This window comes from Globicephala melas, chromosome 7 (assembly GCF_963455315.2).
Source record: "Globicephala melas chromosome 7, mGloMel1.2, whole genome shotgun sequence".
In the NCBI taxonomy this organism is placed as follows: Eukaryota; Metazoa; Chordata; class Mammalia; order Artiodactyla; family Delphinidae; genus Globicephala; species Globicephala melas.
In genome coordinates, this window is record NC_083320.1 from 80,311,071 (window position 1) to 80,332,570 (window position 21,500).

Genomic DNA, 21,500 nt, shown 5'->3' on the forward strand with positions numbered 1-21,500 from the left:
CTGCCAAGGAGCATAAGAAAGGAAAAAGAATGAAAAGAATTGAAGATAAGCACAGAGACCTCTGGGACAACACTAAATGCACCAACATTCAAATTATAGGGGTCCCAGAAGAAGAAAAGAAAAAGAAAGGGTCTGAAAAAATATTTGAAGCCATTATAGTTGAAAACTTCCCTAACATGGGAAAGGAAAGAGTCACCCAAGTCCAGGAAGCACAGAAAGTCCAATACCGGATAAACCCTAGGAAAAACACACCAAGACACTTATTAATCAAACTAACAAAAATTAAATTCAAAGAAAAAATATTAAAAGCAGCAAGGGAAAAACAAAAAATAACATACAAAGGAATCCAGCTGATTTTTCAGCAGAAACTCTGCAGGCCAGAAAGGAGTGGCAGGATATACTTAAAGTGATGAAAGAGAAAAACGTACAACCAAGATTACTCTACCCAGAAAGGATCTCATTCAGATTTGATGGAGAAGTCAAACGCTTTTCACACAAGCAAAACCTAAGAGAATTCAGCACCACCAAACTAGCTTTACAACAAATGCTAAAGAAACTTCTCCAGGCAGGAAACACAAGAGAAGAAAAAGACACACAAAAACAAACCCAAAACAATTAAGAAAATGGTAATAGGAACGTACATATCGATAATAACCTTGAATGTAAATGGATTAAATGCCCCAACCAAAAGACACAGACTGGTTGAATGGATACAAAAACAAGACCCATATATATGCTGTCTACAAGGGACCCACTTCAGACCTAGGGACACATACAGACTGAAAGTGAAGAGATGGAAAAAGATATTCCAGGCAAACGGAAATCAAAAGAAAGCTGGAGTAGCAATGCTCGTATCAGATAAAATCGACTTTAAAATAAAGATGTGTACAAGAGATAAGGAGGGACACTACATAATGATCAAAGGATCAATCCAAGAAGAAGATATAACAATTATAAATGTTTATGCACCCAACATTGGAGCACCTCAATACATAAGGCAAATGCCAATGACCATGAAAGGAGAAATCGACAGTAACACAATAATATAGTAGGGGACTTTACCACCCTACTTACACCAACGGACAGATCATCCAAACAGAAAATAAATAAGGAAACACAAACTTTAAATGACACAATAGACCAGATAGATGTAATTGATATTTATAGAATATTCCACCCAAAAATGGCAGAATACAATTTCTCCTCAAGTGCACACAGCACATTCTCCAGGATAGATCACATCTTGGGTCACAAATCAAGCCTCAGAAAACTTAAGAAAATTGAAATCATATCAAGCATCTTTTCTGACCACAATGCTATGAGACTGGAAATCAATTAAAGGAAGAAAAACTGTAAAAAACACAAATATATGGAGGCTAAACACTGGGCTACTAAATAACCAAGAGATCACTGAAGAAATCAAAGGAGAAATAGAAAAATACATAGAAACAAATGACAATGAAAACACAACGACCCCAAACCTATGGGATGCAGCAAAAGCAGTTCTAAGAGGGAAGATTATAGCAATTCAATCTCACCTCAAGAAACAAAAAAAATCTCAAATAAACAATCTAACCCTACACTTAAAACAACTAGAGAAAGAAGAACAAAGAAAACCCAAAGTCAGTAGAAGGAAAGAAATCATAAAGATCGGAGCAGAAATAAATGAAATAGAAATGGAGAAAACAATAGCAAAGATCAATAAAACTAAAACCTGGTTCTTCGAGAAGATAAACAAAATTGATAAACCCTTAGCCAGACTCACCAAGAAAAAAAGGGAGAGGATGCAAATTAATAGAACTAGCAATGAAAAAGGAGAAATCACAACTGACACTGCAGAAATACAAAGGATTATAAGAGACTACTACAAACAACTATATGCCAATAAAATGGACAACCACGAAAATGGACAAATTCTTGGAAAGGTGCAATTTTCCAAGACTGAACCAGGAAGAATTAGAAAATACAAACAGACCTATCACAAGTAATTAAATTGAAACTGTAATTTAAAATCTTCCAACAAACAAAAGTCCAGGACCAGATGACTTCACAGGTGAATTCTATCAAACATTTAAAGAAGAGCTAACACCAATCCTTCTCAAACTCTTCCAAAAAATTGCAGAGGGAGAAACACTCCCAAATTCATTCTACGAAGCCACCATCACCCTGATATCAAAACCAGAAAAAGATATCACAAAAGAAGAAAATTATAGACCAATATCACTGATGAACATTCATGCAAAAATCCTGAACAAAATACTAGCAAACAGAATCCAACAGCACATTAAAAGGATCATACACCATGATCAAGTGGGATTTATCCCAGGGATGCAAGCATTCTTCAGTGTATGCAAATCAATCAATGTGATATGCCACATCAACAAATTAAGGAATAAAAACCATATGATCATCTGAATAGATGCAGAAAAAGCTTTTGACAAAATTCAACACTCGTTTATGATAAAAACTCTCCAGAAAATGGACATAGAGGGAACCGACCTCAACATAATAAAGGCCATATATCAGAAACCCACAGTAAGCACCATACTCAATGGTGAAAAACTGAAAGTATTTCCACAAAGATCAGGAACAAGACAAGGATGTCCAGTCTTGCCACTCTTATTCAGCACCATTTTGGAAGTCCTACCCACAGCAATCAGAGAATAAAAAGAAATAAAGGAAATACAAATTGGAAAAGAAGAAGTAAAACTGTCACTGTTTGCCGACAACATGATACTATACATAGAAAATCCTAAAGTTGCCACCAGAAAACTACTAGAACTAATCAATGAATTTGGTAAGGTTTCAGGATACAAAATTAATGCACAGAAATCTCTGGCATTCCTATGCACCAATAACGAAAAATCAGAAAGACAAATTAAGGAAACACTCCCATTTACCATCACAACAAAAAGAATAAAATATGTAGGAATAAACCTGCCTAAGGAGGTGGAAGTCTTGTACTCAGAAAACTATAAAACACTGATAAAAGAAATCAAAGATGACATAAACAGATGGAGAGACAGACCATGTTCTTGGATTGGAAGAATCAATACTGTGAAAATAACTATACCACCCAAAGCAATCTACAGATTCAATGCAATCCCTATCAAACTATCAATGCATTCTTCACAGAATTAGCACAAAAAATTTTACAATTCGTATGGAGACTCAAAAGACCCTGAGTAGCCAAAGCAATCTTGAGAAAGAAAAACGGAGTTGGAGGAATCAGCCTCCCCGACTTCAAACTATACCACAAAGCTACAGTAATCAAGAGAGTATGATACTGGCACAAAAACAGAAATATAGATCAATGGTACAGGACAGAATGCCCAGAGATAAACCCAGGCACGTGTGGAAACCTAATTTACGTCAAAGGAGTCAAGAACACACAATGGAGAAAAGACAGCCTCTTCAATAAATGGTGCTGGGAAAACTGGACAGCTACGTGTAAAAGAATGAAATTACAACACTACCTAACAGCTTACAGAAAGAAACTCCAAATGGATTAAGACTTACATATAAGACCAGACACTATGAAACTCTTAGAGGAAAACACAGGAAAAACACTCTTTGACATAAACCACAGCAAGATCTTTTTTGACCCACCTCCTAGAGTAACAGAAACCAAAACAAAAATAAACTAATGGGACTTAATTAAACTTAAAAGCTTTTGCACAGCAAAGGAAACCATAAACAAGACAAAAAGATAACCCTCAAAATGGGAGAAAATATTTGCAAATGAAACAACAAACAAAGGATTAATCTCCAAAATACACAAACAGCTCATGGAGCTCAATATCAAAAAACAAACAATCCAGTTAAAAAATGGGCAGAAGACCTAAATAGACATTTCACCAAGAAATACATACAGATGGCCAAGAGGCACATGAAAAGATGCTCAACGTCACTAATTATTAGAGAAATGCAAATCAAAATGACAATGAGGTATCACCTCATGCCAGTCAGAACGGCCATCATCAAAACATTTACAAACAATAAGTGCTACAAAGGGTGTGGTGAAAAGGGAACCCTCCTGCACTGTTGGTGGGAAAGTAAATTGATACAACCACTATAGAAAACAGTATGGAGGTTCCTTAAAATACTAAAAATAGAACTACCATATAACCCAGCAATCCCACTACTGGGCATTCACCCTGAAAAAAACGTAATTCAAAAAGAGACATGTACTACAATGTTCATTCCAGCACTATTTACAATAGCCAGGACATAGAACCAACCTAAATGTCCATCGACAGATGAATGGATAAAGAAGATGTGGCACATATATACAATGGAATATTACTCAGCCATAAAAAGAAACGAAATTGAGTTATTTGTAGTGAGGTGGATGGACCTAGAGTCTGTCATACAGAGTGAAGTAAGTCAGAAAGAAAAACAAATGCCATATACTAACGCATATATATGGAATCTAAAATGAAAAAGAAAAAAAAATGGTACTGATGAACCTAGTTGCAGGGCAGGAATAAAGAGGAAGACATAGAGAATGCTCTTGAGGACACGGGGTGGGAGGAGAAAGCTGGGGCAAAGTGAGAGTAGCACGGACACATATGCACTACCGAGTGTAAAATAGTCAGCTAGTGGGAAGCAGCAGCATAGCACAGGGAGATCAGCTCGGTGCTTTGCGATGAACTAGAGGGGTGGGATAGGGAGGGTGGGAGGGAGGCTCAAAAGGTAGTGGGTATGAGGAGATGTGTATGCATATAGCTGATTCGCTTTGTTGTGCAACAGGAACTACCACAGTATTGTGAAGCAACTATACTCCAATAAAGATCTATTAAAAAAATTATTTGGAAAGCGCTTTTGGTATTTCAGATAAAAGTTACAATAATGCAGCCAAGGTACCACATCTGGCTTTACATACCTGAAATGCCCTAAATGTTGTTTGCAAATAAAACCTTACAAATGTGTTAGGAAAGGAATATTAAATACCTTTGTAATGCAAAGGATCCTTTTTGAACCCCCAAATTGGGTTACCATGTAAATCTATGTTTTCAAAAGTCAGATTTCTATAAAAGCACAGTAGACCTGCAGTGCTGTTTACTGCAGGTAAACACACAGAGCTATTCACAGAGGCTAGTAATAAGAGCTATGTTCATGTGGGCAGGACATTTTAACAAGCAGCAGCCACAGCACCCATCCATAGCCTAATAGAAAACCTCTAACTGTGGGGAAAACATGCATTTCCCTGGAAATGTCAACATAAAAAGTGTTGAAGAATAACCAAGAATCATAAATGAGCTGGAGTTTTTCAAGGTCATTTTCAATGTCTATCGTTTTACTAAGAAAAATGCAATAAATTTGCTGCATAGATGAAAATAACATTTATGCTTGTCAAATATTTGTTTCCTGTGGCAGAAGAAACCATCAAGCGAAAGTGTTTTCTATTGTATCAGCACTAACGTAATTGATCCCAAGAATAGAATAAAATTTGAAAATAAATTGCTAATGGGATAGTACTTAAATATATAGATACACACACACACCCCTTTTTATATTTCCTGATTTAACAAAGAAAATGTTCTAGGGAAAGTGCAGATCTGATCAAAATGTCTGGTAATCTTTCCTTCTTTGATTTTCTGCAGCACTTACTGTCTGCATGAATCATTTGGCATGGGCGAATTGTCTTGTGTCTTTTCATGCATGTATTTCTTGTCTATACAATGAAAAGGTGAGCTCCTGGAAGGAAGTTCCCTTTGACACTAAACCCAATCAATGCCTTGTACATAACCGGGATGCCTTAATCACTGACTAGCATGTGCATTTGCAGGGAGGAGCCCCGTGAGATACACTTAAAACCTTTATTCATTGATTTACAAAATGTACAATATTTACAAAATTTAGGCATTAATCCCATATTGACATGAACGCTGTGGGGAGTCTAAAAATAAATAAATGGCACACAGGTTGATATACACATCGCGGCTCTTTGCACTTCAAGCTGTCACCAACCGTGGGATTTAATGGAAGGCTTAATGCGGTAGAAAAGTCAGATGGATGACTAGTCCTGGGCCTTCCACATGAATGGCCCTTCCTTGGCTCCTTGAGGCTGGGAATGGTGAGCAAACCACTTTCTTTGAAGAGAATGAAACACCAGCCATTCTGACAGGTACATGGGGTGCATGCAGCCACATCTGTGTGGAATTTGCAGTGACCCCCCTGGGTGGCAGATGAGTCTGCACCATTGTGGATCTGGTCCCTACACACCACCAGGGAGGCTTTGGAGTGGTGCCTTCTCATTAAGAACCAAGATTTGGACTTTATCTCTTATTTTAATCACATGCAGTACTTGGAAGGTGTCAATGGAGAGTGACCCATGCACAAAAATGTATTTGTAGGTATATACATCAAATTGTCATTGTCTTATGGCATCTTCAGATGGAAGATCAACCTGCCTCCTCTTTGACAGCAAAAGGAATGAATGAGGAAGCCATACCCACACCCCCCCCCCCAAAGAGAAAACATTGTCTGGGGACACACACAAATGGCATCCTATAGAAGCAGGACTAGACAAACTCCACATGATAAAATGGACAAATTCCCACGATGTCAGGCCTGGAAGTCTTCCTAGGGGTGGCAATTCCACCTTCCCTTCCTCTTCCATCCCACCTCATCCCATATAACCTAAACTGGAAGGAAAGGCTTCATGTTACTTCTTAGAGCCTCAGTACCTTCATCTGTAACGTGTAAATACTAGTAACGTTCCTTACAGGGTTCTTGCAGGGATTACATGACCCGACTCATGTAAAGTGCTTACTGTGGCGTCTGGCACATAAGAGGCGCTTAGTAAATGTCTTGCTTTCTCTCTCCCTCTACGTCCCCTGCCCCAGTTGTAGGCAACATACTGATAAACCTACCAAACTCTGAATTAAGGTTTTTTGATGCAATTTAGATGATTTTGTTTCAGAGTTTCTGCCGTCAGTTCACATTGGGTCCCTGAGGGGGGCTCATTTTATGAGCCTGAGACATTTTCCTCTGCAGGGCAGATGGACCCTGACAACACTGGCCTCCTGATCAGCAACGACTCCACCGAAGTTCATGGAAATACACCCCCTAACCCTGCAGAGAAACTCATACCAGTGATGGTCACCACCCGAATACTTCTGGGACAATACCACTGAGAAAACCACGAGCAAAAACCTTGAGGCCAACACGTTACTCCTACTCACAACATAAATTAAGTTTTTTCAACACTGGTGCAAGTATTATAGATAACTTTCAACAAACATATATTACAAGCTCTACCACTGTTGAAAAATATGTATTCTAATTCGATCGTTTTGTTCAGAATAAAGAATCTTTTACAATATATTTTAGTCTCTAGTTATGCCATACAAAAATAAATATTGTATAAATGATTTATAAGGAAGAAGAAAAAATTGGAGGTGCCAAAAATATAGGAAGGATGGTGAAAGTTTTACCATTTACTTCAAAAGCAATCATCTGAAAAAAATAAAAACATCTTACTGGGTCTCTTTACTAGTCTCACCATCACTCCAGTGGTCCACCTACTTCTCATCCTAGGATATTACATCTTCTTTTCCTATCAATCTTGAGACAACTTAATGCAGAGCCTTCTCCCTGAAGTCACTGGGGATCTGGAAGAGGGAGAACAAAGAAGGCTCTGGGGCACTGTAAACTGCAGATGAAAGGTTTGGCAGAGACACTTACTGCGCCCTCACAACGAACTCGGATCAACCCCGCACATCTGCCTTTCGTTTTGAAATCCTCTCTCTGTCTCAATTAGCTATGCCTGAATAGAACCTCATGGCTGGAGGAAATAGCCCCATACTGCTGTCAGCCTCTTTGGATACCTATTGGTCCAGGTAGCATCCAGGATTTCATGGAGCACAGTTAGGTGCCAAATCAAGGCCAATCTCACCAATTATATGAAGGGATAAACAGTCACCTTATGGGTGCTAGTTCCATTAAGTTGGGAAAATTCTTCTCCAGCCACCTCTCCTCCCATACAAAAAACCTTTTATGATTGCTTTTTTTTTTTTTATGTCCCATGAGTCCCGCCATTGGGAGAAGAGTACTGGGACAATTAAATTGGACAAACTGCTTACTAGTTTTCTAGGGACTTGGTCAGACTCTCCAAGGAAATAGTCCATTCATTTGGGAATCAAAGTTTTAAAACTCTAAAGCTATAAATGAATTCATGACTGGACCACTCAAACCAGGGGTCATTGACCTTTCCGCTGAAGAACACAGATCTACACGTGTCCATATAACATATGCCTAACATCTCAGAGGGCTGCAGGACCTCCTGTGGCTCGCGCACGTATTCCAAACTAAAAGCCCCAAATCTCAGTAAATGCAGAGCTATTTTTTGGAGGGGAAACAAAGGTTTATGGTATAGAACCCAGGGACTGTTTTGGGGGCAGGCTGCTTTGATGAGGTCTTGGACTTGAAATGACTACATTGGAGCAATGCTTGTTCCCCGTGGTAAGTGGAAGTGCCTGGCCGTGAAGACATCCGTGAGTGTTATGGTTTCACATGTGTGACTACTGTCAGGCCAATGCCTCATGCATGACTATGGACCCTCCACGTCCCCATGGATCGTTACGACACACGGTGCCTTTGAGCTGCTATAACGTGAGTCCCAACCACACCCACAAGCAGGACACTATCACGGACATGCAGCCGCGGTGCCCATATGTCTGATTTATGGGTGACGTCGTGGTAAATGTGGCATCACTTTCATTTCGGGGGAGCGGCAAGTTACAGATATTTCCTTCACAACAGGAAGTGCAGACCTGAAAGAAAGGAAGAGAAAAAGAAGGGTGATGAGAAGCTGGCAGGTCTGGGAGGGGGCCAGAGATTTTTGAAGGAATTGTCTCCCTCACAGCAAAACTCAAATGAGAGTTACCTGTTATACGAAGGAGACACCAACCCTGCATTTAAGGGGGTGGGATGAAATTTCACCTGGTTTATCACAATAAACCCCTGTCCCCCAGGCTAAATTCTAGGAATGTGCATTCTGTTTTTGACATCCTACCATGTGGTTATTACACAGTTTTACAGTCTTCCTAGGTCTCAGCTCTTCCATCTATGAAATGGGAATTGTAATACTTACCTTTCTCAGAGACACTCTCATGGTAAACGTTCATTTGCCAAGTTTTCACAGTGAAAGTGAAGTGGCTACAACGCAGTGAATTTAAACTTAAGTATTTACTTTCGTTAGAATTGTCTGCATAATTAGCTCCATTCCAGTGGGTGAGTTAAAGTTTGAAGGGTTTTCATTTACGCAATTACTCCTGCTTTATACTGCTTTCCTCACGCATCATAAGAAAAAATAAACCCCAAAGGGTTATAGACAGAAATTATTTTGGGCCTTGGCTACACAAAGTACGGTAGCTTCAGCTTCAACTGGGAATTTATTAGAAATGCAGAATCTCAAAACTTGCACCAAAGTGAGGAATTTAGAATGTGCATTTGAACAAGATCCCCAAGTGATTCATAGGCACAGTAACGTTCTAAAAACTCTATGATGCTTAATATCCTATACAGTCATTATCCTGCAGAGGTCTGAGTTTGGTCACAGTTGACATGGGCTAAGACGACATTATAATGTTGAGGAGAGAAACTAGAGGTCAGAAGTGACTCTGGATTCTGTCTCTGTTACTAGCTGTATCGCCTGAGCACATGACATCACTTCTCTGATCTATAGCTTCCACTTTGCTAAAGTAGCCACTATAACCTGAGAGCCAAGCTTAGCCTGGGGGAGGGGGGAGGTCAAGTAAAACCCTTGGGATTACCTTTCATATTTCACTTATTCTGTATGACAATTATTTCTCAGTAAAACTGAAAAAAAATTAATTCTTTGTGTTTTCGACAAGTTACTTGAAAATTGGGTGTCTTCTTAAGAGAAAGAAGCCCCTACTAACAGTAAGAGTGGGAGTTGCCCCCAACCACCAGGAAGGCAGCCTGATGGGGAGAAGTGGGCAGCCTCCAAAAAAAGGTCAAGGGCTGATATACAAGATCACAGGTGCAGCCAGCTCGGAACGACGGGCGAGAGAGTCAGGAGCATCCCCCACTCCAACCATGAGTCAGGCTGCCTTCCTCTGAGTCTCTATATTCTCCTTCTCCATAGAAGGCAAGGCTGCCTTCTAAGTTTGTTTTACACTGAGTGCTTCTGACCAGGCACCAGAGGGAGTCATCCCACAAGGAGATGGTCCTCTTGTCACCTGCTCAAATGACTCAGGAGCCAATGGATACCCTCCCCAAATCAGCATCCCAATAGAGATATGAACCCCGCTTTACAGAAAGTTATCAAAGCTAAATTGCCTTGGCTATCTTCAGCTGACTGAACTGTTAGTACATCTGCAATGCTCTACCATGAGGGCATAACTGGCCCCTTGCTCCTGTCCCTTTTGGTAACTTTATTACTTTCTTCTGAGTGAAGAAAGGGCTTACAGTAATTCCAATACCCTCTTGGTCTTGTGTTTACATAATTTATACCAGTTATCCTGTGCCCTAGTATAAATTTTTATTCTTTTAGCGCCAACAGGAAAGGAAGCATCTTGTCATAACGGTATAAAGACAGTCAAAAGCCAGCCTACGTCAGGGAGTAAGGATTGGCTCGTGAACCCTGGTGGGCGTCTGCAGAGGAGGAAGCCTGACTATGCTGTCCTGTCACTTGCTTTGTTGCCAGACCTTGTGGCCTTCATGCTCGGAGTCTCTGCAGCCAGTGGACAAGCAGTCTTCCAGCGGAACGCAGCGCTTGGTGACAGAGATGCTGTTTCCTGTGACTTCCATGGTGTGCTGAGTGTAGCAGTATCTAGTCTCTGTCAACAGAGAAAATTTGTTTTAATTGAGACGACAAATGTTAGCCCAATCTGCTTGAAAGGGAAACAGGTGTGTCGACACTAGGCTCTAACAGCATCTGGAACATATACTGTGTTAAGTTGATATCTGGTCCCAAAGATCTCCTTGGAGAGATCCACTTCACCGTGGTAGAAAGGAGGCCTTCTGAAGAATACTGGTCTCTCTGCCCATAAAATCTCCATAAACCAAGACCCCGTGGTATTACTCTTAGCCTTCCAACAAATTTTGCCACTGTGTTGATTTTTATTTTTTAGGGAGGAGAGGTTTGGAGCGATGATTGAGGATGTGAGAGTCATAGTAATTTTCAGGAAGACGAAGGGGTGAAAACATTCAAAGAACACAAGGTTAAAAGAAAAAAAGTAAGGCAGGTAACAAAGATCTTCAAATTGAGAAAAGACTATAGGGGAGACTGGTGTGTGTGTGTGTGTGTGTGTGTGTGTGTGTCCAAGTGTGTGTGTGTGCTCACACACACGACTGGGAAACAGCTATTTCCAAGTAAGACAGAATGATTAAAAATAGATTCATTGTATCTGGAGAAAATAACTTTATCCAAAAGAGAACTTCTTGCCTATGAGCATAGCTGGATCCTACAATTCATGACAGGAGAAAACTAACCCAACAAGAAAGGTATTCCAGATTGAGGAGTCTCACCATCTCTCCCCAGCGTGATTTCAGTATCTTTCCAAAAAGGCAGACGAAGACCATGAAGTGAGTTTCTAGAGTCCCTCTAAGCTTAGGAGTCTGAAAACTTGAGATATCTTCCAAAATTCTATGGAGAATTTCTTAACTTGCAATTTAAAGAAAAATGGTTTTGTCAGTGTAATTCTTTAAGGCCTCCAGGTGGTATCAGCTTTCTAAGTCTGGGATTTAGGAGAAAGTTCCTGCTCCACTTTTAGATTGAAAACAAGAAAAAGAATAATTCTTTTTTTTTTTTTTTTTGCGGTACGCGGGCCTCTCACTGTTGTGGCCTCTCCCGTTGCGGAGCACAGGCTCCGGACGCGCAGGCTCAGCGGCCATGGCTCACAGGCCCAGCCGCTCCATGGCATGTGGGATCTTCCCGGACCGGGGCACGAACCCGTGTCCCCTGCATCGGCAGGCGGACTCTCAACCACTGCGGCACCAGGGAAGCCCAAAAAGAATAATTCTTAAGAAATGTCATTGAGGTGTTTTTCATCCATATCTTGGACTGAACTTTTCATGCTTTATACCTTTTGGATATTTCGTGGCTAATATGGAATTATGACCTTCTATGATATTATTTATTAGGCAATAAAAATTCCCCTCACCAAAGTACTAACATCAAGAGAAGAAAGCTCAGGGATTTTCGGCCCTGAGAATGAGCTAATACAGACCACACAGACACATCTTGGGAGTCATGAAAATCAGGGGTTTTAATATTCTTCCTAGACATCCCCACCTGACAGAACCTGAGTGGCCTGAGTCTCGCTAAGGGCGAAGACTCGCCCAACATTGGTATGTGTACCTGAACTGAGTCTGTGTCAATGCCCTCCCCCAAACGCTGTCTCCACACTGCCCCCCGACCAGAATTTCATCACTTGGGATCAGGTGAGGGCAGTTCCTAGCTTGCTTAAGATCCTGGGGGCTCTTTGGAGTGGGGTAAAAGTAAGGTCACCCTATGAGCTCACAAGAAAACCTGAAAGTTTTGCACCTGGCAATGATTCTCCCAAAGCTCGAAAATATTTCAAAATTGGAGTGGTTGTTTTTCTGATGAAGAGGAGATGGCATGATTTATTTATTTATTTTTTAAGACTTTAGCGGGGTTTAACAACTGGAGGCCAGTGCCCTGAGAGCTTTACCACATCTTTCAGAGAGGACTGGTTTACTTCTTTAGTATCAGACTTGGGTTAATGGCCATGCTAGGCACGCCTTTCTTAGCCCCACTCCCACTTCAGACATTCAAGAAAGCCACGTTCTTATCTCCTGTCTCCTCTTCCCGCAGCTGGAGCAGCTGCCAGAGGTTTTATTGCTCCGAGTGTAAATCTGAGCAGATAAGATCATACGTTTATGGAACAAGTAAATCATTTCATGGTTTCAGTTTTGGAAATTAGGTTTGTCCCTCAAGTATTGAATTATCTTGTTTTAAGGATAAGCCTTAAAATAACAATTGGTGAACATGATAGAACCACTTTTTGTTCATACTTTTATGTCCATAACAAACTCTCTTTTAATTTACGAACTGGAAGCTTATTCCATTATGTGAAAGTAGAAACAATTGATGAACCTGTTTTTGTTTTTTTCAAGATGATATGCAAAAGCCCAATACCTAGTAAGCCAATTCTTGCCATTCCGGGGCGAAAATGGTGATCAGTGATGAGACTGGATAAGAATTTTTTCTTACACTTCACCACGTCCAATCCATACAACAAAGATATATTGAGAGTACCCCATTACTTGCAGCAGTAAAGACCTCAGATCTGAAGCAGCAATCACTTGAAAATATCCATTCTTACCTCGCAAAACCCCGAGGTGAGTTGTGAAATGTTAATGTGGAAAAGGGTTCTGTGGTTCAATAAGTTTTGGAAATGCTCAAGGTTGAGCAGCTTTCTTTAGTGGATAACTTACGAAAGCCTTGAATTTGTATTGTGATCTCCAAGGCGGGGTGAGAGGACGGGGAAGCAGGCAGAATTTCCCAAGCAGAACTAGGTGGACCACATGTGGCTTATCACTGGTGGTAGGATTGATAAAAACTGAGTTTCAGCCCCAGAGCCCTGCTTGCCCTGCATTTTGAATAATCCGTGAGTTAGTAATGAGGTTATATGAGAATCAAGCCTGCTGATAACTTCACACTAAAAGGATTTCAAAGACTTTTATCTAAAAGATAAAAGATGGATTTGAATTTCTACCAGTTTACTTTCAGCCTCTATATCTCATATTCCACAACTGCATGGAATTCCCAGAGGCTGTGAAACAAAAGTCATTTACCGTGAGACTCACTGGCATTCAACTAAAATCAGAACTGGGTAAGAGAGCTTAATCAACTATCGGAGAATACAATTTTTATGAAATTCACACACATACACACACACAGAGTTTCTTGCAGATAGCATATAGTTGGGTCATGTGTTTTAGTATTCTGCCAATCCATTCCTTTTCCTTTTACATTTAATGTAATTATTTACATGTAGCACTTAATTCTGCCATTTTAATTTTAATTTTCTGTTTGTTCTATTTTGGGTTGTTTGTTTTTTGTCTATTTTCTTTTTCCGGCATTCCTGTGGGTTACTTGAACATTTTCTAGAATTCCATTTTGAGTTATCTATAGGGTTTTGGGGTGTATCTCTTTGTATAGTTTTTCTTTTGTGTGTGTGTTTTTTCATGATTGCTCAGGTATTAAATTATATGCATAACTTATCAGAGTCTGCTGGCATCATTTCATCAGTTCGAGTGAAGTATAGCAATCTCACCTCTGTTCATGTCTTATTACCCTCTCTTGTTTGTAATATAATTGTCTTCAGCAATCCCCTACATACATTTAGAACCACATTAGCATTACAATTTTTGCTTCAACCATCAAACATAATTTAGAAAACTCAAGAGAAAACAGACAATCGTATTGTCAAAGACATATTTTTGCTTACCATGTTTTTTCTTCCTTTCTGCTGCTCCAAGTTTCCTTCTTTCATCATTTCCTTTCTGTGTCTGTCTTTGTGTAGATTTCTTTAGTTTTATCCTCTTTGGGGTTCACCCACCTTCTTGAATCTGCAGGATTTCATCTTTTACCAAATTTAGAAGGTTTCATCCATAAGTTCTTTGAGTACTTTTTTCAGCTCTGCACTTTTTCTGTTCTTCTGAGACTCCAGTGACACAGTGTTAAATCTTTTGTTATACTCCCACAGATCGCTGAGGCTCTGTTTTTGTTTTTGTTTAAATTTTTTAATCTATTTTCTCTCTGGTGTTCAGAAGTGGTAATTTCTATTGTTCTACCTTCCAGTTCACTGATTCTTTCCTCTCTCTTCCACTCTACTGTTGAACCCATCCACTCAGTGTTAACTTCAGTTACAGTATTTACAGTTCTGAACTTTCCATCTGGTTCTTCTTTATATTTTCTATTTCCTTGCTTAGACTTTATTTCTCATTTGTTTCAAGTTTGTTTATAATTATTCATTGAAACATTTTTATTATGGTTGTTTTAAAAATTTGTTAGGTAATTCTAACATCTTTGTAGTTATCTCATTGTTGGTATCTATTAATTGTAATTTTTCATTCTGTTTGAGATCTTCCTGGTACAACAAGTGATTTTTTTATTGAAACCTGGACATTTTGGTATTATGTTATGACATTCTGGATCTTTTTTTTTTTAACACCTTTATTGGAGTATAATTGCTTTACATTGTTGTGTTAGTTTCTGCTGTATAACAAAGTGAATCAGCTATATATATACTTATATCCCCATATCCCCTCCCTCTTGTGACTCCCTCCTACCCTCCCTATCCCACCCCTCTCGTTGGTCACAGAGCACCAAGCTGATCTCCCTGTGCTATGAGGCTGCTTCCCACTAGCTACCTATTTTACATTTGGTAGTGTATATACGTCCATGCCACTCTCTCACTTCATCCCAGCTTACCCTTCCCCTTCCCCATGTCCTCAAGTCCACTCTCTATGTCTGTGTTTTCATTCCTGTCCTGCCTCTAGGTTCTTCAGAACCATTTTTTTTTTTTTTTTAGATTCCATGTATATGTGTTAGCATACGGTATTTGTTTTTCTATTTCTGACTTACTTCACTTTGTATAACAGTCTCTAGGTCCATCCACCTCACTACAAATAACTCAATTTCATTCCTTTTTATGGCTGAGTAATATCCCATTGTATATATGTTCCACATCTTCTTCATCCATTCATCTGTCGATGGACACTTAGGTTGCTTCCATGTCCTGGCTATTGTAAACAGAGCTGCAATGAACATTGTGGTACATGACTCATTTTGAATTATGGTTTTCTCAGGGTATATGCCCAGTAGTGGGATTGCTGGGTCATATGGTAGCTCTATTTTTAGTATTTTAAGGAACCTCCAAACTGTTCTCCATAGTGGCTGTATCAATTTACATTCCCACCAACAGTGCAAGAGGGCTCCCTTTCCTCCACACCCTCTATAGCATTTATCATTTGTAGACCTTTTGATGATGGTCATTTTGACCCTTGTGGGGTGATACCTCATTGTAGTTTTGATTTTCATTTCTCTAATGATTAGTGATGTTGAGCATCCTTTCATGTGTTTGTTGGCAATCTGTATATCTTCTTTGGAGAAATGTCTATTTAGGTCTTTTGCCCATTTTTGGATTGGGTTGTGTTTTTTTTGATATTGAGCTGCATGAGCTGCTTGTATTATTTGGAGATTAATCCTTTGTCAGTTGCTTCGTTTGCAAATATTTTCTCCCATTCTGAGGGTTGTCTTTTCGTCTTGTTTAGGTTTCCTTTGCTGTGCAAAAGCTGTTAAGTTTCATTAGGTCCCATTTGTTTATTTTTGTTTTTATTTCCATTTCTCTAGGAGGTGGGTCAAAAAGGATCTTGCTGTGATTTATGTCATAGAGTATTCTGCCTATGTTTTCCTCTAAGAGTTTTATAGTGTCTGAGCTTACATTTAGGTCTTTAATCCATATTAAGTTTACTTTTGTGTACGGTGTTAGGGAGTGTTCTAATTTCATTTTTTTATATGTAGCTGTCCAGTTTTCCCAGCACCACTTATTGAAGAGGCTGTCTTTTCTCCATTGTATATTCTTGCCTCCTTTTGTCAAAGATAGGGGACCATATTTGCATGGGTTTATCTCTGGGCTTTCTATCCTGTTCCATTTACCTATATATCTATTTTTGTGCCAGTACCATACTGTCTTGATTAATGTAGCTTTGTCATATAGTCTGAAGTCAGGGAGTCTGATTCCTCGAGCTTTGTTTTTCTTTTTCAAGATTGCTTTGGCTATTCGGGGTCTTTTGTGTTTCCATACAAATTGTGAAATTTTTTGTTCTAGTTCTGTGAAAAATGCCATTGGTAGTTTGATAGGGATTGCACTGAATCTGTAGATTGCTTTGGGTAGTATAGTCATCTGGATCTTATTTAAACCTTCTGTTTTAGCTAACGTCCTCTGATACAGTCCCAGTAGGGGAAGGGGGGCTGCTGCCTCATTACTGCTAGGTAGCAGTCAAGTCCAGGTTCCCTACTCTGTCTCCTTTCACAGCTGAGAGGGCTCTCCTAATTATTTCTCGATGGAAGTGGGATTTCCAGCTCCTCACTAGGCCTCCTATGATACCTTGCTGGCTGAGAGTGGTAGGACTGCCTTGTTAATGATCCCCACATGGCCTCAACTGATGCCACTCTACTGATGTGTGTGTGTGGCCTCATTACCACTTGGCACTAGTGGAGTCCTGACTCTTCACTAGGCCTCCTCTGACACAACCCCAACAGGGAGGGGGATAACAATGTCATTATTGCTGGATGAGGACAGAAGTCCAGGCCCCAGACCTGGTCTCTACTGACACTATGGGGGAGGCCTCATTACCACCTAGGGGGGATAAAAGTTTCTCCTATTCACTTTTTTCTGACAGCATCTCAGAAGAGGATGGTGTGTCTCATCACAGCCTGTTGAGTGTGGAAGTGTAAGACTTTGTTAGCTTGCGGGGAGGGACCTATAATTTTTTTCTCTGTGGTATTTGGCTGGAGTAGAGTGATTATTGTCTAGAAGATTTCTGTCTTTCTGGGCTACCCACTTCTTGGTCCTTCGGCTACGGAGGACTAACTTTCGTTGGAATTTATTTTTTTGGTACTTGTGGCATTTCCAGGTTGCCAGCTTCTTCATCTCCAAGTCTGGAAAATATGGGACAAAAAGAAAACCCAGAGAACTCACCTCCTTGGGTCTTGCTAGTCTGCTTTTTTCTCTCCATCTTTCAGAGTCTTTTTTTTTTTCATATATATAATATTTAGGAATTTAGTTGTACTTAGAAGGAAGAATAGAAAAATCCATCTGCTCTGTCTTTCCAAAAATCCTCAGCACTTCTGACACTTTGAGCTAGCTAGTTCTGTTTTGGGGGACTGACCTGTACAATGTAGGATATTTAGCAGGATCTATGGCCTCTTCTCACTAGATGCCAGTAGCAGCCCCAACTGTGGCAACCAAAAATGTTTCCATATATTAGTAAATGTCCCCTGAGGGGCAAAATCACTCCCAGTTAAGATGTACTGTTCAAGATTATAATCTTCTTGAGAATAAAGTCCAGTCTTGTTCATGTCTGCATTTCCCTACCAAACCTCCTCCCCAAATACAGCACAGGACCTTGCACAATATAGCAGGTGCTTAATGTATTAAGAATAGAGATGGATGGGTGGGAAGAATACATGTACCTGACTTCTACAACTCAAGATTGAACCAAATCAAAACATTTTAACTTAGTTCTATGATATCTATAACACCTCTTCCATTTCTGTAGTTTGAGTGATCTCTTCAAATTTGAAAGTGAAATAATATTATATTTCAATCAGTTGTGCAACTTTCACACAGTATAACTGCTTTGGAAAATTATTTGCCAGGATCTACTATATCTAAACCTGTGCATATTCTAGGAATCAGCAATTCCACCCTTACATATATAGCCAACAAAAGTGATAAGTACTAGAATGTTCATAGAATAATTCTCTATACAAAAAAAAAAACCCTTGGAAACTATAAAAATGCCCAATGGTAGAATAAATAAATAAGTTATGGCATATACTCACACAGCAATGAGGATGAACGGCCTAGAAGTAGATTTAACAAAATGGACAAATCTCCCATAATACTGAGTGACTAGTAGTTCCTAGCTTTTTCTTTTCTTTCCCAAGTAAGAAATTTCTCAAGGCAGAAATTAAAAATAAATACTTATCAACCAGATTGACTCATAACTGCTCCCCTTTACCCTGCAGTCAGCATCTCTTGAAGAAACCACCAAACAGATACTTCTCTCTTTTTTAAAAACACCATCCACAGCTCTTAAGGACAGGTGACAGGCTCACTTGAGGAATCTCTCTTTTAAAGCATATCACTGAAACTCAGAAAGCAATGTTTTTATTTCCAGACAAAGGCTAAGGAGGTGGCTGGAAAAGGGTGCAAAGCTAGTGAGGATAGACAGGACTTTATGGTGGACGGTAGTTAAAATCAAAGCAACAGGCAAAAGCATCAAATGGATGCTTCCTATGTGAGGCAACTGTGTTAACAGAAAATACTTAGTCAAAAACACTGAATTAGAGTAGGTCAGATGCTCTCAGGGTACAAAAACAATCTTGCTTATGCTGACAGAAGATCTTTTGTTTAAAAAGTTGCTGGAAAAATTCTAACTGAAGAGTGATTCTGAGAATTCCAATGCTACTTGAGAAGAACCGAGAAATGGTAGGATAAAATGAAAATAGCAACAAAAATCTTATGAAAGCATAGGTGAGCTACCAAGGCAGACAGGATTTGACGAACAAGATACCAGCAAAACCAGCAACACAGTAAGCTGAGCCCAACACCCTGTACCTGTTCTGCCCTCGAGGCACTTGCTGATCAGAAGTTGCACACATGAAGAGGCTGAGAAGACAGGCAGAAAGCCCTGCTGAGGGGCCGAGAAGCTAAGCAGAACCTTTGTCGGTCTAGCGGGAATTGGGAGTCGCAAACAGGAAGGCAGAGTGAGCAGGGAAGCCAGGAGACAAGGGAAGTGGGGAAGAGGAGGGGAGCTGACCGGCTAGGTATAGAATTCTACGTTGGCAGTTATATGCGTTCAGTGCTTTAAAAGCGTCGTTCCATCTACTTCTAGCTTTTATTGCTTCTGTCCATACTACGTGTTGGCAAGCTTGTGCAGCAACCAGCACTCTCAGGCACTGCTGGGGAGGCTGCAAGTTGGTAGAGCAACTCTGGAAACTGTTAGGCAAAATCCAGTAAAGAGGGCTTCCCTGGTGGTGCAGTGGTTGAGAGTCCGCCTGCCGATGCAGGGGACACAGGTTCGTGCCCCGGTCTGGGAAGATCCTACATGCTGCAGAGCGGCTGGGCCCGTGAGCCATGGCCGCTGAGCCTGTGCGTCCAGAGCCCGTGCTCTGCAACAGGAGAGGCTGCAACAGTGAGAGGCCCGCGTACCGCAAAAAAAAAAAAAAAAAAAAAAGCCAGTAAAGGCAAAGCATGAGTACCGCCTGTCCGGGGTGTGGGACCTGGGATAGACCTGGCAGAAATGCATATATCCCCGCACCAAAAGACATGTACAAGACTGCTGTGCATGGAAGCAACCCAAATGCCTATCAACAGAATGGATGGATTTTAGTATATTCATAAAATGATCTTTCATTCTTTATGGGAGAAAGAATGACTTTGCGACTCAAAAAAACACTGATGAATTTGACATATAGAATGTGGGAAAGAAAGGAGGACATTCTGTGTGGTTCCATTTATAGAAATCTGCATGGCAGTCACAGTTGCATTACCTTTGGGAGGTGGGGTGTAAAGCCTGGTGGACCCCGGTGGCCTTCTGGGGTTCTACGACTTAACATGAGTGGCAGATACACTGCATGTTCCGGCTGGGGAAATTCAACAAGCTGTGCACTTATGATCTGTGGACTTTCCAGAATGCATTTTAAACTTTAATTAAAAATTTTTTGCTTTATAAAAAAGGAGGAAGTCTAAGATTTCCATTTAGCAATATGACAAGATAGGTCGCTTGAACACTACCTCATTACACAGCAGGCAGAAGTGTTGGATAATGTATAACCAATACCTTTTGTAAACGTACAAATGAACTCTCCAGAAAGTAAGGGAAATCCCAGGGGCCAACACTGAGGAAGGTACTGACTTCTTTACCCTGGTGGGAGAGGGGAAGGTTAATAGATAAACGATAAGAAGATGCAAGGCCTTGGGTCCTCATGGGGTGTAGAGACCCCTGTATAATGGCAGAAACCCTGAAGGGCTATATCCTATGTGTAACATTGCCTAAAAGAGAAAAAAATCCACCCTTAAGTAAAGTCAATGAAAACGCTGTCTGTCTCAGCCTGGGCTTGGGCTGAAAATAGTCGACATAAAGAAGTCTTTCCTGAAAGTCTGTAACTGCGGGGCTTGTCTTCAGTTGAACTGGGGATTACATGTATATTCCCTGCTTATACCACATAACAAATATAGAAAGAGCCACCAAGGGACATGGTCAGATTTTTCTTTACTTTCGCAGAAAAACAGTGAACAGCATAGAAGCTGGAACTAAAAGGATACGCGTCCCTCTATCTCAAGATTTCTCTTGGTCTGACTTTATACCAGCAATAATTTCCAGTGAAGATTCTGCCTTTGAGGGAGGCATCTGCACTTCATAATTAAGCAGGAACATAAAGTCCTTAGCGGCTTTGGTATCCTCCACAGAACAAGCCTTTTAAAAAACTGCACGTTTTTGACTTGACATTTAATTCTACAGACTCTTAATAAACACTTACACAGTCCCTCTCTCAAGGAGCTTTTAATCACTCAACACAGAGAAAAGTCACAGGCAAAAACCATGTGGACCTGAACATGGGACATTCAACTCTCATTTGCCTTCACCAATTCTTTCAACTGGTCCCTCACAGAATATGATTTCAAGATCCTTTACCATTCTGGTTCACAGCGGCAAGAAAATTGCATTGTTTTATAATGAGCAGTTGATGAAATTAAGGTTAT

General features: G+C 40.2%; 1 protein-coding gene across 2 annotated transcripts in view; it reads right to left on the bottom strand.

Annotated features, from left to right (window-relative positions):
• Positions 1 to 5,842: 5,842 nt before the first annotated feature.
• Positions 5,843 to 21,500, bottom strand: part of LYPD6 (LY6/PLAUR domain containing 6) — a 110,139-nt gene continuing 94,481 nt past the window's right edge. For both annotated transcript variants that reach the window (XM_030852809.2, XM_060301501.1), the window contains 2 exons: positions 10,681 to 10,811; positions 5,843 to 8,780 (listed from right to left, as the gene is read on the bottom strand). In XM_030852809.2, coding sequence (XP_030708669.1) covers positions 8,613 to 8,780; positions 10,681 to 10,811 — 299 coding nt within the window. In that variant the 3' untranslated portion in view covers positions 5,843 to 8,612. The remainder of the gene's footprint in view (positions 8,781 to 10,680; positions 10,812 to 21,500) is intronic.